The 15,016-nt window shown below is 38.4% G+C and overlaps 4 protein-coding genes across 5 annotated transcripts; 2 read left to right on the plus strand and 2 right to left on the minus strand.

The window, feature by feature from the left end:
- Positions 1 to 123: 123 nt before the first annotated feature.
- rsrp1 (arginine/serine-rich protein 1) lies at positions 124 to 3,275 on the minus strand. Of its 2 annotated transcripts, none has more exons than XR_004555258.1 (5): positions 3,065 to 3,275; positions 2,166 to 2,650; positions 1,370 to 2,073; positions 605 to 1,184; positions 124 to 483 (listed from the first exon to the last, which is right to left on the minus strand). XR_004555258.1 is itself a non-coding variant. In XM_034122550.1 (5 exons), the coding sequence occupies exons 2-5, from the start codon at positions 2,626 to 2,628 to the stop codon at positions 325 to 327; spliced, it is 873 nt and encodes a 290-aa protein (XP_033978441.1). In that variant the 5' UTR covers positions 2,629 to 2,650; positions 3,065 to 3,273; the 3' UTR covers positions 124 to 324. The 2 variants fall into 2 exon arrangements, 1 of the variants encoding a protein (XP_033978441.1); XM_034122550.1 differs by having other exon boundaries at positions 605 to 682; positions 1,901 to 2,073; positions 3,065 to 3,273.
- An 800-nt stretch (positions 3,276 to 4,075) lies between these two features.
- mgst3b (microsomal glutathione S-transferase 3b) lies at positions 4,076 to 6,057 on the plus strand. The gene is made up of 4 exons (XM_034134487.1): positions 4,076 to 4,328; positions 4,459 to 4,581; positions 4,886 to 4,958; positions 5,734 to 6,057. The coding sequence occupies exons 1-4, from the start codon at positions 4,203 to 4,205 to the stop codon at positions 5,832 to 5,834; spliced, it is 423 nt and encodes a 140-aa protein (XP_033990378.1). The 5' UTR covers positions 4,076 to 4,202; the 3' UTR covers positions 5,835 to 6,057.
- Positions 6,058 to 7,086: 1,029 nt separating this feature from the next.
- tmem50a (transmembrane protein 50A) lies at positions 7,087 to 11,028 on the plus strand. The gene is made up of 7 exons (XM_034123234.1): positions 7,087 to 7,236; positions 7,770 to 7,875; positions 8,528 to 8,640; positions 9,758 to 9,825; positions 10,050 to 10,142; positions 10,311 to 10,371; positions 10,461 to 11,028. Exons 2-7 carry the CDS (start codon positions 7,774 to 7,776, stop codon positions 10,504 to 10,506), a joined length of 483 nt encoding a protein of 160 aa, XP_033979125.1. The 5' UTR covers positions 7,087 to 7,236; positions 7,770 to 7,773; the 3' UTR covers positions 10,507 to 11,028.
- A 7-nt stretch (positions 11,029 to 11,035) lies between these two features.
- Positions 11,036 to 14,738, minus strand: rhd (Rh blood group, D antigen). Its single transcript, XM_034123221.1, has 10 exons — positions 14,487 to 14,738; positions 14,011 to 14,197; positions 13,525 to 13,675; positions 13,275 to 13,422; positions 12,951 to 13,123; positions 12,656 to 12,793; positions 12,117 to 12,244; positions 11,951 to 12,030; positions 11,357 to 11,430; positions 11,036 to 11,191 (listed from the first exon to the last, which is right to left on the minus strand). Exons 1-10 carry the CDS (start codon positions 14,635 to 14,637, stop codon positions 11,165 to 11,167), a joined length of 1,257 nt encoding a protein of 418 aa, XP_033979112.1. The 5' UTR covers positions 14,638 to 14,738; the 3' UTR covers positions 11,036 to 11,164.
- Between the last annotated feature and the right edge of the window lie 278 nt (positions 14,739 to 15,016).

Raw genomic sequence — 15,016 nt, forward strand, 5'->3', positions numbered from 1 at the left:
CCTTTATGGTATTTGTCAATACAAAAAAAATGATTTTAGTCAATGCTGGAAAAACTCCAAATTCAAGCTCTTCATTTAAAGGTCACTGATTGCAGTTCATAGATGTATGAGACAACAGACAAACACTTTGTAATCAAATAAATATCTTTATTGAAAAAAAAGCACAATATACAACAAAGGGAAAAAAATATCCCACCTGAATGAATTTCTTCAGTTGTTCCCACTTTACTCTTTCAACATCTGAAAAAAAATTGCGACCATAATATGTTGAAGCATATGTACAAATCATGTGCAGTATTTACAGGGTCCATGCACTCTGACACACTAGTGTGTAGTAGAGAATGTGTGTTTGCGCGCGTTCATAGATTTGCCTGATTTGACCCGAACCCAGTGACCGTAGGGCTTCCTGCTGTCAAAGCTGTCCACTCTGGAGGTTACCTTAGCTCCAGACTGAGCCGCCAGTGTGGGCTTCACCAAAGAGTTCTAAGGAGGGAGAAGATGGGAGAGAAAAAAGACATCAGACAAACTGAATAATGAAGAGCAGGCTTTGTCTTTTAACAGTTTGGGGAAAACAGGAGGAAGCTGCTAACTTAAAGTCACTTACATTAATGCTGAAAGAGATAGTTTTCCTTTTTGGGGACATCCTGGGGCTGAATACATCATCAGACTCCTCCTCATCGCTCTGTTTCAGAAAGACAAGAAAACCACACCTAGTTAGATATGTGTGTGAAACTGATGGTAGGGTGGCTCTGACAGTTTGTAAACTTCATATAGATGTGTTATAGTCCCCATTGTCAAATTGTGAAGCACTTCTATTGCATGTTAATTATTTAAGTGTTAACTTCAACACTTAAAAAACCCCATCCCACTGTTGTCAAAGACTCGGCTCGAGCATTAACTGAATCCTACTAAAGTCAGACCTTGAAACATAATAAAACAATCAAATGAAAGAGAAAAGGATCAAGTAAAAAGGGATGTCTTCTCTGTCTACATTGGCTGAATGGTGGTGACGTAGGTTTCCCAGCTCAGCACACGGCTGGTGAACCAACTTATCTTTGGCATACGGAGTGGAGTTCTTCATCTGTTTCTAGCTCTCGACAGGGATAGTCACTATAATGCGGTCCACACGCCTTTGCTCCATCAGCGAGTGAAGGATTCTGCTAAATAACAACGACCCATTTCAACTGCAAGCATAAATACATTGGAAATTTCAAAATTTGAAAGTGGAGTCAGTGTAATATAATGTATGAATTTCTTGAGCATCATATATGTGTATAGTTAGCATTTGTATGGACTTTGTACATGCCTGATTGTGAGGTAATCTACATATGTGTTTGTTTAACTGCAGGCCTCTAGTTGATAAACTTACACATCGTGGAAATTATAAAGGAGGTATCAGATAAACTTTCACGCAAACATATTGTTGTCACCCAAGTCACATGACAGCCCTTTACTCCCAGGTGCCGATGAGTGAAGGAGACCACTGTCATGTTATCTATGAAGACAGGAATAAATACAGAGAGCATGTGTATTCCCTCAGGGGTCCAAGCACACAAGACAGGAAATTCAACACAACATTGACCTCAAGATAAACAACTGTAGACGTTAGACTGTATCTTTGATTAAAAAAAATGATGCAACGGCTAAGATCAGCTTATATTATGAAAATATTAAGTCATCCTGTACAGCTTAAGATCTATGATTAATATTAAGCATGTGGTAAAGATTGATTATGCACAAGTTGAAAGATTGTTGGCTATCCCTAAATTCTCAACACCCCTTACCTTTTATTTAGGTGTAGTCCATGATGAAAAAAAACATGTTTGCCTTTATTAAGAATCTGTACACAGCTTAATTTTTGTATTGTGTTTTGTGATAAACATGACAGAAATGCACCCACCTGTGACTCAGTCTTTTCAGGGTCTTGTCTCACCCATGTATCTATGGACACCCGTTTGAACTCAACCGACTCCTCGGACAGGACTGGTTCCACACTCTCAGGAAGTTCCTCCTTCTCCACTCCTAGGATTGTCGTTGCAATGGCCTGTGCAGCTCTGACCAGTTCTCCTTTGTCTGGGGAACACAACATGTGCATACGATTTAATCAGTTGTACAAATCAATATTGAAGTAGTTACCATTTCCTTATTTTAGAGAATCAATTTACCATCCAATCTCAGGTTGACGGAATCCTCTGAAGATCCAGATCTTGAGCTGCCGCTGTGGGTTCTGGGTTGGGATTTGGAAGAGGGGCTCGCAGCCCTCTTGTTCTTGTTCCTGTGGCTGGAGGACCTGGAGCCGGCCCTGTCGCGACGTGGTGGGGCTTGGCGGCTACGGTCATTTCTGCGATGGTTGTCACAGCGACAACGGGAAGAAGGTCTGTGGCATCGGGGGTGAGAGCGGGACCTGGAATGAGACGAGGAGCTGCTGCTGCTGGAGGATGATCTGTAGCGCCTCCTGCGGCTGACACGGCCCTTGGAGCGGCCGGAGCCAGAGGTAGGTTTGCTGCCACTGTTGCTCCTGGATCGGGAGCGAGAAGGGACCGGGCTACTCTGGTCAAAGATGACTTTGATGCCATCAATTTGACGATCGTAGGCCATTTTAGAGTGTGCGACTTCTCCCTTGGCCATTGTTTATGTGTACTGCCACAAGCTGTGAAATAAAACATACACACATATGAATACGTTTCTTTTAACTAGCTTTCAAAAAGCTATGTTCGAAGTATTAATAACTGGCGTTATCAGATATTTGAGCAAAGTAATATTATTTAAATATGCCTATGTCAAAACATGGCGAGCAGATAGACGGAACTGCAATGGCGGAGATGAGGCCTACTGGAAAATTCCAGAATGACGCAAGCTAAAGATAGCTTAAGCTAACAGCTGCTGTAACTACAAACCAGACCATGTCAAATTCATTCGCCTGTGATTTGATAACAAGTTTAACACATACATGAAATGACATTTCAACGTAATATTACATTTAAAGCAGCGGATGCAAGTACATCTGGATTGGCCAAACAAAATGAGCCATGCTAGCGGACGGAAGTTAGTAGTAAGGTCTTACCGTGTAGATTGTAGCTTTGTTCTGGTGGTAACGTCGATGTAAACGATTCAAGGCAAGTAAATAACCTTCAAAACGTATATCAAGACGATATATTACGAATATTAATCAAATATGTGAGTTTGTAGCCGTTTATTAGCAAAAGCGAAGTCGATGTCTCTTCGTCGGGGTTGATCCGTCTGTCGTCGTCGCTTGTTTTGTAACTAGTGTTGCTGTGGGCGCAGAGCTACTTTTGAAGCCTATGGAAAATTCCAGTCACGTGACGCCCATAGCGGTTCAAAACTCATGAACGAAAGGAGTTGATTCTCTGTCTGTGGGCCAACGTTTTTCCTCCTTGTGCCCTTATTACTAATGTTTTATCAACCTGAATTCGAGATGAAAGAAGGCGATTTATTTCAGTTCGTTCAGACTATGATACAATAAAAAAATAATCCAATTATGTTGTCCTAGCTGCAAAACAACATAGAAGCAACAATGTTTGAATCCACCTTGACAAAGATATGGGGTGAAATGCAACATTTTATTATACATGCCACAAATTATAGATACATACAAATATACCATGCCGTGTCTGTTATTCAAAGCCTTCATTTAGAATCACCTTTAATGAGAAAAGTACACATTCAGGGGATTTGACTTATTCTTATTATATTCATATTTCTCAATTTAGACTACTTGCAAGGCTTTGTCAAGAACAATGTCAACAAAGCTAGACAAATAAAGGTAAAGAAAAGACTGGATAAATATGGACACAAACATCAGAAAATAGTTGTAAATATATTACAACTAACAGAAGATTTTGAGTAAGCTATTTAACATGCTTATTGTTTTGTTAACTAATCTTTAATTTGCTGACTTTGTTTCAGGAATGCAGTTATGTAATCCTATAACAAACAATCAATTCAGTGCGCATTATTATGGGAAAGCAACAAGAATAAAACGCAGTATTATGGTGGTGTTGCCTTTTAAATGTAACCTCGCTCTGTAATCTCGCGATTTTGTATGTAACCTCGAATCTGTTAACTAATCTGCTTCCTGTTCCAATCCTGCCCACTGACTCCTCAGTTGCCTATACACTGATCCCTGATTTGCACGTTGCAGTCTTTTGAAAACTTGAAACAGGCAAACGTATCGAGCAGAAATGGATATGCTAACTGTGCTACCGTCCAACTTTGGATATGCCATATTTACATACCTCTACAGCTGGATCATGCTGGGGTATTTAGCAGTCAAGGTTGGGGGTGCGAGGAAGACATTCGATGTTAAGGTAGATAAATATAACTTTAAATAATGAAAACAGGTTGCAAAGTTCTGTGGACGCTAATGCTTTTATTGGATGTGTTTTCCTTTTTTGTTTCTAGCTTTAATATGACATGTTTAATCTCTCTATTTTGCAGTATCCCACTATGTACAGTGACAAACATCAGGTATTCAACTGCATCCAGAGAGCCCATCAGAACACCCTGGAGGTGTATGCTCAGTGGCTGGTTTTCCAGACCATTGCAGCCCTTGTGTATCCGGTATGTGTATCCTGCTTTTATCCTGCATACACACAAAATACTTTGTTGTTGATGTCTATAATATTTATTAAATAATATGAGAGCTCAGAAGTGGATTTTAAGGACTACTTAAAGTGTTACAAAACAAAAATGTGTAGGAGGGTGGGGCAGGCAATCCTCATGAACTCTGGCATCTATTCTCCAGATAATAAAGATAGCATGGGGACAGTGTCACAGTGACTCAGCATATTTCCATTACACTGCATCACCCCTGTATTTCCTAAACTGTTTATAATTCTGGTTTTCTGTTTGTTCATAATCCCAGTTGTCAGCGGCTGTTCTGGGGGCTATTTGGGTGACCAGCAGGTTCTCCTATGCCTGGGGCTACTACACAGGAGGTAAGACTGATATAATGGAGGGCAAAAGCACCAAACCTCATTTTTTGTTTTTTGTCCGAAAGATGTTGCACACATTTTAATGCTGGCAAAACGCATTAAAAACACACACTACCAATAATATAAATATATATCATAGTATATGGGTCAAAGTTATATGCACATATAGACATTGAAGGAATATAGGCAGGTTATACAATTACATCAATACTGAGTGATGTCTATCCTGTTGAACTCATCAAAATGTATCTATATTTGCAAAAAAAATACTCAAAACATTAGTGGTGTAAAGACTAATTACCCCCCCCCCCCCTGCCCCCAGTTTTGTTTAATCATTCACAGAAGATAGCATTGAGAAAAAGATAATAGCAACTAAGACATGCATGGTGTCTAAAATATTGCAATTATTTAAGTAGTTTTAAAACAAGTAATGCAAGTTGGATTTCATTCCACTTTAGATAAGATTAGATGTACGTGAAAGGATTTTATTTTGTCACAGCAGCATGTTGACAAGTATTACACATGAATTAAAAATAGAATGAAATATAAATCTAAACAAAAATTACAATATACAGAATAAGGTAGAATACTCTATAATATACCAGTTTACTGCTAGAACAAAAATAAATAGGCATAGTATATTATATACATTATTTAAATGAAATGTTATAAAAGTGATAATTTAATGTAGGCTATTCTCAACAGAATAGTGTTCATTGTTGTTTCATATAGTTCTACTTTGAATGTTAACATTGTTCTGTTTTATGTTTTATTTCAGATCCATCCAAGAGGATGTACGGAGCCTACGGCTACATTGGATACTTTGGCGTCATCTTCCTGTCCATATCTGTAGCCCTGCAGTTGCTTGGAGTCTATTAAGACAATTGTCATCTTGTTTACTCATTTTTACTGACTTGCATGACACTTCAAATGTATCAACTATAAACAGCAGTACAATTCATAATAATCTCAAATTGTAATGCGTTAGATATTTTTGTATGGACCACTAGCTTGATACTATCTCTGTAATGCAATTATGTTTTTCAATGTCTACTCCATGTGACCATCAACAATAAAGTAGATTCTGATCCAAACAGACCCAGATACTGTAAGTCTTCTTTAGTATCCTGTTCACAGTTAGTTAGCATTAGAGTTGGGAATTAAGAAAGGGATCTGCAGCCTGCACGAAGGCCCCATGTGACTCCCACATGATGTGCCAATCTCACTGCAAATGGTTTATGGGGGGGGGTTACCTTGGTTGGTTATTGGCTAATGGTGGCCAACATCTGATCAGCTCATTTTCAGACAGGTTTTTATATCTGTCTGAAATATGGATAAATATATGATAAATGGATCAGGGCAAAAAGTGAGTGAATCTTTGTTCCTGAAACTTTCAGAGTCTCTTTACACAGAGGGGACACATGCTTATGTTTAAAAGACGTGAAAAAGTGAATTTTGCATAATAGGTGACCTTTAAGTTTTTTCCATTATGTATCTTAATTTAATTACAAATGTACTCTTGTATTACTTTTGGCTTCGAGTCCAGCTTGTCTTGCAGTATTATTAGAAGTGAATGTGAAAGTATCATCAAAATGCTTATTCACAGTGGTTCGTTCATAAACTAGTTCTAAACTTGTACTTCCTATACGAAACTTTTGTGCGGTAATTGTCCCTGCAGAAAATGAAGAAAATTACTCCAAAGTCGGATTGTATATCAAATCAAATCAAAGTTTATTTATAAAGCACATTTAAAAGCGATTTTTGGTCGGGCCAAAGTGCTGTACATGTAATAACTACAATCACATAAAAACACATTTCTACAATCACAATAAAAGACAATAAATTACAACAGATATTTATATAGTTTAGTGACTGTTTTTAACATACATAGCAGATAGCACATGTAATACTTTCTAAAACTGTTGTATTGCACTGTAAATGTTCAAACGGTAGACGATAAATTGTTTTATTTGTCATTACTTTTTAGCATCAACATACTTCGAGGTCATAATATCCACTCCCATTTGTTCATGTATTCGTTACAGTAAATCATCTATTAATGTCACAAAGTAGGCCTGCCTGATAGTCTACTTTTAAAATATTTTTAAATGGCTTGTAATGTTACCATATTCCCACGTTGTCCACAACACCTGAACGCACCAGTATCAACAGCGTCTCAGATCAGACGTGCATGAACTGCGCATGTGCATGACCGAGCTGTATCGGAAGCACAAATCGGGCTTAACCAGGGGGTTCAACTCAACAAAAACGAAAATAAAAGGTAAGAATTCCTTTGAAAATGGCACTACAAACAAGTAATGACCCCGGGGTGTGTTTTTACGCTCAGTACTACTATTGTCGTTTGAGTTATTCTATTATATTTTTTAGCAACTTCGTAGCGAGAAGAAACCTTCAAGGAAATGTTTGCTAATGCCAAAGCGATGAACAAAAGAACCCGTGGACACAGCCCTGTTTGTATCTGGTCTAGACATATATATATATATATATATAGTAGTTTTTGGTACAAGTACTGGATACATTGTCAGCCTTGGTGTCGAATAGATTACCGAGTTAAGTGTACAAATACTTAGTGATAGTTGGTGCTTGGTATATAAACCAGGGAGTTGAGCATCATAGTAACGTACTGCGGTTGCGCACAAACATTGTTTTTCCGTTCTAATAACAATTGGTTGGTGAATTCCATTTGGCTGGTATACATAACAAACTGTTGGGGTATCGAAACGACTGAGTATTTCCGTAAACTGTTGATGTTGTTTTCACTTTAAAGCATTTTGACCTTACTCCCTTTCCCAGAGTCATGTCAGGTTTTCTGGACGGAATCCGGTGCGGAGACTGCGAGTGCAATGTGGACTGGGGGGAGAGAAGAAACGCCATCGCTTCTGTAGCTGCTGGAGTTCTGGTATACATGAGCTTCTCAATAACGAGCAAACAAACTAACTACGGAGATGAAAGTGCAAGGCCTTCCTGTTCTTTGTTTGCATCTGGCTCCTAGCATTTAGTATATGTAGAGCAGTGGTGTAAAGTAACAAAAGATGTCAACTAACTTAAGTTAGTACAATTTTGAGGTACTTTTACTCCACTGCATTTATTTAGTAACTTTGTAGATTTAGTTTAGCTATGTGAAATATAATCAACACTTAAATCAGACTTTAGCAACACCTAGAGAACATCTACCAGCTACCCTGCACCATACTAGTAATTAAACTAGCTGCACCTTTACCAGCTTTGATTAGACTCTCTTGCAACATATCATGCATATTATTCTGAAATGGACCAATCTGCATAATTAGTACTTCTACTTTTGATTTATATTTTGATGCTTGTACTTTTACTTGAGTAACGTTTTTAATGCATTACCTCCTAACAGAGTATTGTTGCACTTTGGTACATCAACTTTCACACAAGTACAATATCTAATTAGTCTTCCACCTCTGATGCAGAGCTTTATATACCTGTTTTACCAGGGTACACATTTATTACACATTTTCTGACATCCATGTTTGTTTCAGTCATGAAACTCCTGTGGCTAACTGTGGATCTTGTTGTTGCAGTTCTTCACTGGTTGGTGGATCATCATTGATGCAGCAGTGAAATATCCTGAAGAGGGGGAGTTTCATCATGCCTACCACACCTGTGGAGTCATCGCTACAGTGGCCTTTCTCATGTGAGACATACTCTGTCAGAAGTCTGTTTCTGTCACTGGAAATGTTTGACAATATGGTCGTATCATAAGTTTCATTATTTATTATTTTGGGTGTACTCGGCTGAATGCAGCCTCAGGTTAAAGGCTCATCTCCAGGCCTAACTTACTGTATGGAGTTGCCCCCCCCCCCCCCCTCCCCTTTGTCATGAGATGTTATCACGTGACCTCATGTTAGTCACATGATCACTGATGGTCCTGAATAGGGAGGGTAGTAACCCCTGTCTTTGTTCAATAATAGTCAATAATGATGTCAGATTTGAATGGCCTTCTTAAAGGACCATTTCACCACAAAATAATAATAAAACAATACTTCTCCTCTGACATGAATGCTATTGTCAATCTGGGTTGTTTTGGTGTGAGTTGCAGATTACTGGAGACATTGGCTGTAGAGATGTCTGCCTTCTTTTCACTATTATGGAACCGAATGGAATTCTGCTTACTGTGCTCCACAAAAATACATGTGTAGTTATAGTATAGTAGAATGGGAGAAAAAGCATTTTCATGTAGGAACTATTGACTGTGCAGGAGGAAGGAATATCTTCTAATGGATATATTAAGCATCTTACCAAAAAGTTAGTGGACTATCTTGTTGGTCATGATTTCTGGAGGGCAACACTGTTGTTGACTTTAAAACAAAATAGTTTAGCCTTGTTAGCATCACAAACAAAGTGCCATCTTGTTTAATCAGATTGGAGATATGGTAGACATCTCTTCAGAGGATATCTCAAACACCAAGCAACTCACACCTAAACAATCTAGACAATCTGAATTGATAGAGGAAACAAACTCATTTTTTAAAATTTGAAACCAACCCAATCTCCTGTACTGAACTAAGCTACTCCAGGGCATGGTGGAAAGCACCAATTAACTTGAACCTTTTTAATAGGACCTTTTTTTTCTATTTCCCAGCTCAAAAAAGGCTGCAGTTTGGGAGAGCGTCATAATGCTCATACTTCTTAAAATCGAAAGGAAAAGCATTCTTAATATATACAATTATTAACATGGAGTCTGTCATGATAAGCAATCGGGTGAAGTGAGAAGCTGATAAGTTTGTAATTCTCTCCTTCGACTTGTCTAGGATCAATGCTGTTTCCAACGGCCAGGTGAGAGGGGACAGCTATAGTGAAGGCTGCATCGGACAGACAGGTGTGTATGATTGGATATGATCAACTGTGTATATCTCACCACAAACACCTAATTCCCCCCATTTCTATAGATGGCTTTTTTACTGGACATACCTCTGCAGCACTTTCGCTGTAATATCAGACCATTTCCTTGTAATAATGTTACAACATACATGCAGTTTAATGCAACTACATAAAAAAATGTAATGTCCACCCTGTAACGCAGCCTCTCTTATCTGTTTGCAGGCGCTCGAGTTTGGCTCTTCATCGGCTTCATGCTGGCTTTTGGCTCCCTCATTGCCTCTATGTGGATCCTGTTCGGAGGATTCGTAGTGCCTCGTAAGTCGCAACTTGCACCAATTGCAGAAAAAAGAGAGAAGCCAGTATGATGCAGTAACTTAAATACATTTAGTGTATAAAGAGAGCTCTTCATTTACTAGATTTAAATGTCGAATTATAACTGCTTCCTTATTTTGTAACCTGTGTTATATCTCTTGTCTCTTGCAGAAAAGCCTGTCGTGTACCCCGGTATCGCCATCTTCTTCCAAAACGCGTTCATTTTCTTCGGGTAAGTTCCTCCCCAGCATCATCCATGCTTATTTTCTCACAGATTTTTGGGGGAAATATTTTTCTCACACTATCTTCTTGTCTCCTTAGGGGTTTGGTCTTCAAGTTTGGCCGTACAGAGGACCTGTGGCAGTAATGGACTCGTTGTGTCTTTGTGTCCACTGTTTATACACTGCTTTCTATATTGTATAAGACTATATGCTTTAGTGGTTATTCACTTTATATACAAACTTTTTTAGCTTTCAAATTAACTTGTTTAATTTATATTGTTTGCTGTATAATGGAACATCTTTAAATGTGTCTATTTGCACTCAACTGTGTAGCCATGTTTGTTCTAATGGTGTACAGCTTGTGTATAACAACGTGTGTTTCTTGGGAGCTTTATTTCTCTGAACTGTCCACATTTAGTTTGGGTATACTTACTTTTAACATCTTTTGAATCTGGAAAGTCTTTTGAGTGGACACAGCATAAATTATTATGGTACAAACCATCATTGAGGGCAATATTTCATAATACTGTACACATTTACTGAATGTAACCATATGGGTTGTTTTTGACTGCAACACCTACCTATTTGCTTGTGTAACATCAAAACCATGAGGTGTGTTTCTTACAACTGTGGCAGCATTAAACGGCAACATACTGTGCAGAAAACAAGTCTTGCTTTTATGTTTTATTTTTTTATTTTGCACATATAAAAAACATCAAGATACTTTGCACTAAGTAAGCACAATTGTGTAAAATGATATCCATCAATATGACACCAAAATAGCTTTCCAGAATCTTGGTCTTCTTACTTTTGCACTGCAAGATGGGGAAACTGCAAAACAGGAACATATTTTTGTTCAATGCTTTACGATGAAACTTTTTTTAAATTGTTTACTGCTTTGTGAAATTATCAAAATGTACAATACACATTTTCAGTGCAGTTATACAATTGTTTTTAGCCAGATTATTGCTTAAAAAGTAACTGTTGTTGGCCTACCTCCCAGAAAGCCTGATCATCAAAACACTTCTTGTCTTGGGGAGGCCTCCAGAAGTTCCACTTGAGTAGGAGCCCTTAAAACAATAACATATTGAAGTAAAAAACACGTTTAAATGGAAAGTAGACCTGCAACGATTAGTCTACTAATTTATAAATTGATCAGAAAAGTAATCACCAACTTTCTTTGGTATTATTGGTAGTTTTTATGCAAAAATTGTAATACACGTGTTATTTTAGTCTATTAAATGTGGAGATTTAATGCTTTTAAAAAATATATATATTATATTAAAATGAATATAGGGTTTTAAACTGACTTAACAAGACATTTAAACACATCACCTTGGATTTTGAGAAACCAGGATGTGCATTTCCACTATTTTCAGATTTTCTTTTGTTGATTAATCCAGAAAATAATCATTAGTTTCAGTCTTAATGAAAAAATACTGCCAAATAGGGTTTTAAAGATATGTTTTGGGTCACATTTCACTGTTGCTAGCATTCTGTTGTGACTGAATAATTCAAAATGGACCTTCTGTCTTCTTGTATGATTGAGCCAGACTGTTAATAATGGAAGCTACATGAGAGAATACCTACCTGTAATGATTCCCATGCACAGACTTAAAGAGATGGTGATGAGGAGAGAACAAATGTGAAATACAGCAAACCGGATTGCCCTATAGGGAAGAAAAGGACCAGTTAAACAGGTGATACGCCTTTTGACTGTGTATCAATGTGATCAATGTGATCCTTGTGTTCTTACGTTGTGTGATCATCGCAGTCTTTAATCTGTAGCAGGAGATGTGCCAGCCATCCCAGCAGACCAGGCAGTCCGTGTGTGCTCAGGACAGCACAGGTGTCATGGCACTTAAACGCAAGCAGCATGTGGCTCTGAAACATAAGAGTTAATGATGAATCGGAATCAAAATACCTGGAAAAAATGTAGAAAGAAATATGTACAAGTACAATTAAAAGTTAAAATAACAATAAGATGTTAAAATAACAAAAAAGGTAAAGTAAAATGTCCAGTAAAAGATTAAATGAAGAAAAAAGTGGTTATATAAACAAGAAGAGTGAAAGTAAAATGTCTAATAAAATATTAAATACAATTTCAAATAAAAAATAATAAAAAATATTTATATAAACAGGAAGATAAAGTAAAAATGTACATATAATGTGTATATTATCATATGAACAGTGTATTATCAATAAGATATGGCTGAATTGCACTGGTTTGCCTGCTTATGTCCTAGTGCCATGAGTTGTGTTTTATAGATTTTTCGTCCATGTGGTGATCAAAACCTTAAGATATCTGAATCCAATGGTGGATACAACAGCCGCAGTGAATCCGATCGCCATGGCTTCCCATGGCTGATGAACCGCTGGCATGGAAACCCCAATAGAAACACCGCCAGCAAGCATGCAAGACTGCAAATGGATCTGAGAGAGAAGTGAGGATGTGTGGCTGTTATTAATTAGAACTATTCGAATTAGAGTGCTATTTGATTATCTAAGTAAAAGTCATTACGCAACATCCGACAACTGTTCCTGAAAGAGCACAACGTTGTGTTATATCAAGTGTAGAGAGTAAGAGTACCGGGTTGAGTTTTCCCTTGGGGCTGGAGAGCGAAGACACAGCAGCTGCTGTCACAGCACTGACTGCCAGGGCCAGGTAGGTGCTGAGCACGGCCCCCAGCCTCCTCCCAGGGGTACGATTATCCACTAGGACGGAGTTAAAACTGGGCCAAAACACACAGAGAAACAAAGTCCCTGTGGAACAGAGGTTATACATTATGCTTTAGCATGGTGGGTGCTTGCTGATTCATTGCTTCAACGTATATCTCTGGTTGAATAGCTTTCCCACTTGTTGCAATTATCCTACTCAACCCTATCCGTCAATAACATAAGGAAAACATCTTACCCAATATGGAGAACAATCCTGTTTTGCGATCAACTTTCTCTTTTTCAAATGGTTGCTCGGATCCTTTCCTGTACAGGATCCGGGTCAGCATGAGCCCAAAGAAGGCCGCGAAAATGTGAAGCAGCATGATGCTGTTCAAAGGCGGGACCTAGAGTTAGAAAACATAATTAGGAATGTTTAAAAGTACTGCATGTGTATAATGTGAACATATTTGGCCAAATGTAAGTTGAAGATGTATAGTGGCTGATACCTTCAGCAGAGTCTGGAGGAGCCATTCATTCAGGACAAACCCTGAGACCTCCAGCAGAGCGATGAGGATCAGATGGACAGGGTTTGTCTTCCCCAGCACGACTCCAATTGAAATGAGGGCAGAGGCTGCACACATCTCCGCAACCACTAAGCTACATTAAAGGAGACACATTTTAGGGTGTGTTCTTGTGTTTTGTTATTCCATTAGAATATATTTACATGCACAAACATTTTAAAAACCATATATTTGTTCAGTGGCTTGCAAATGGCTTAGGCCTTGAGATACTCAGAAAAGGGCCGGAATATTAATGAGCCTGCATGTGACAAAATCAGGGGAGAAAAAACTGTATGGCTTGGTTCAATAAAATGGTTTACAGGTTGTTGGCACTCCTGCCCAGAATGCATGTCCTCTTTTTCCTATGGCTATAGATAGTGTAAGGACAAATGGTTTCTGTAGAGATAATTTGCTCAAACAGATTTGACCTACCTTTTCAAGTCTATCCTGATCTTTCCTCTGTAATACCAGTTCTCAATGCCATTGAGTATGATAGCCCATTGGGTGGCTATGACAGCCACAAGGAGGTTGAACCCAGAGCCACTGAAACCATACCGCACCAGAAAAGTGCACATGTAGCCAAAACCTAGAATCACCATCACATTCACATCCTGGAACTCTGCAAGAGAAAATAATGCCAGATACCTGCATTTAAAATACAATGACTTATTCTGTGTTTCAGCATAGCCCATGTTCCCGCCCCAAGTCTTCTGCTGCTGAAGAACCAGCAACTGTAAAACCTTATCTCTGCCCAACAGTAATAACTGCAGCCCCTCCTTGTTTTCCTAATATTTAACTTAATGCTGCTTTTAAAGAACCTTTAAGAATTAGCTTTAAATATACGTAATTTTCCATTTAATTCACCTTTTAACCCTTGCTATCTCACCCCACCCCCCTTTCAAACTCACCAGGGTACAAATTGCTGAAGGTAATCCCATACACTTTTACATTGCTTTCAATCTCAATGTAAAAGGCATATATGAGAATGAATCCTAGCTGCAGAACAAGCAGCATAGGACCCAAACAGGAGCGCAGACTTGGTGCGTATTGAGGAGCCATTAGGAGAAGATCCCTGCGCACTTCTCCTCCAACTGACGCAAGTGTGGCCCCTGCGCTTTGGACAGGACGCAACCCAGACCCAGGCACATCACTTTGTTTTATCAGATGCTGGGTGGGCAGGATGAACACGTCTTTCTTATTTGGTCATGATATCAAATGTATTTATTCCAACCAAACAGCAACAATGCATTCCCTTAACACACTGCAATACGATTAAGGTCGTGAAAAAAATGCTTTACCTTAATGTCAAATTTCATTTAGTGAAGTCAATATGTTTAATTATATTATATTATAATATTATAATTATTATTTATTATTATTTTAGTTTGACCCTAAGAGACACAACAACATGCAGTATTGTTAGCTTAAAGCACATCTG

This window comes from Trematomus bernacchii, unplaced genomic scaffold (assembly GCF_902827165.1).
Source record: "Trematomus bernacchii unplaced genomic scaffold, fTreBer1.1, whole genome shotgun sequence".
NCBI lineage: Eukaryota > Metazoa > Chordata > Actinopteri > Perciformes > Nototheniidae > Trematomus > Trematomus bernacchii.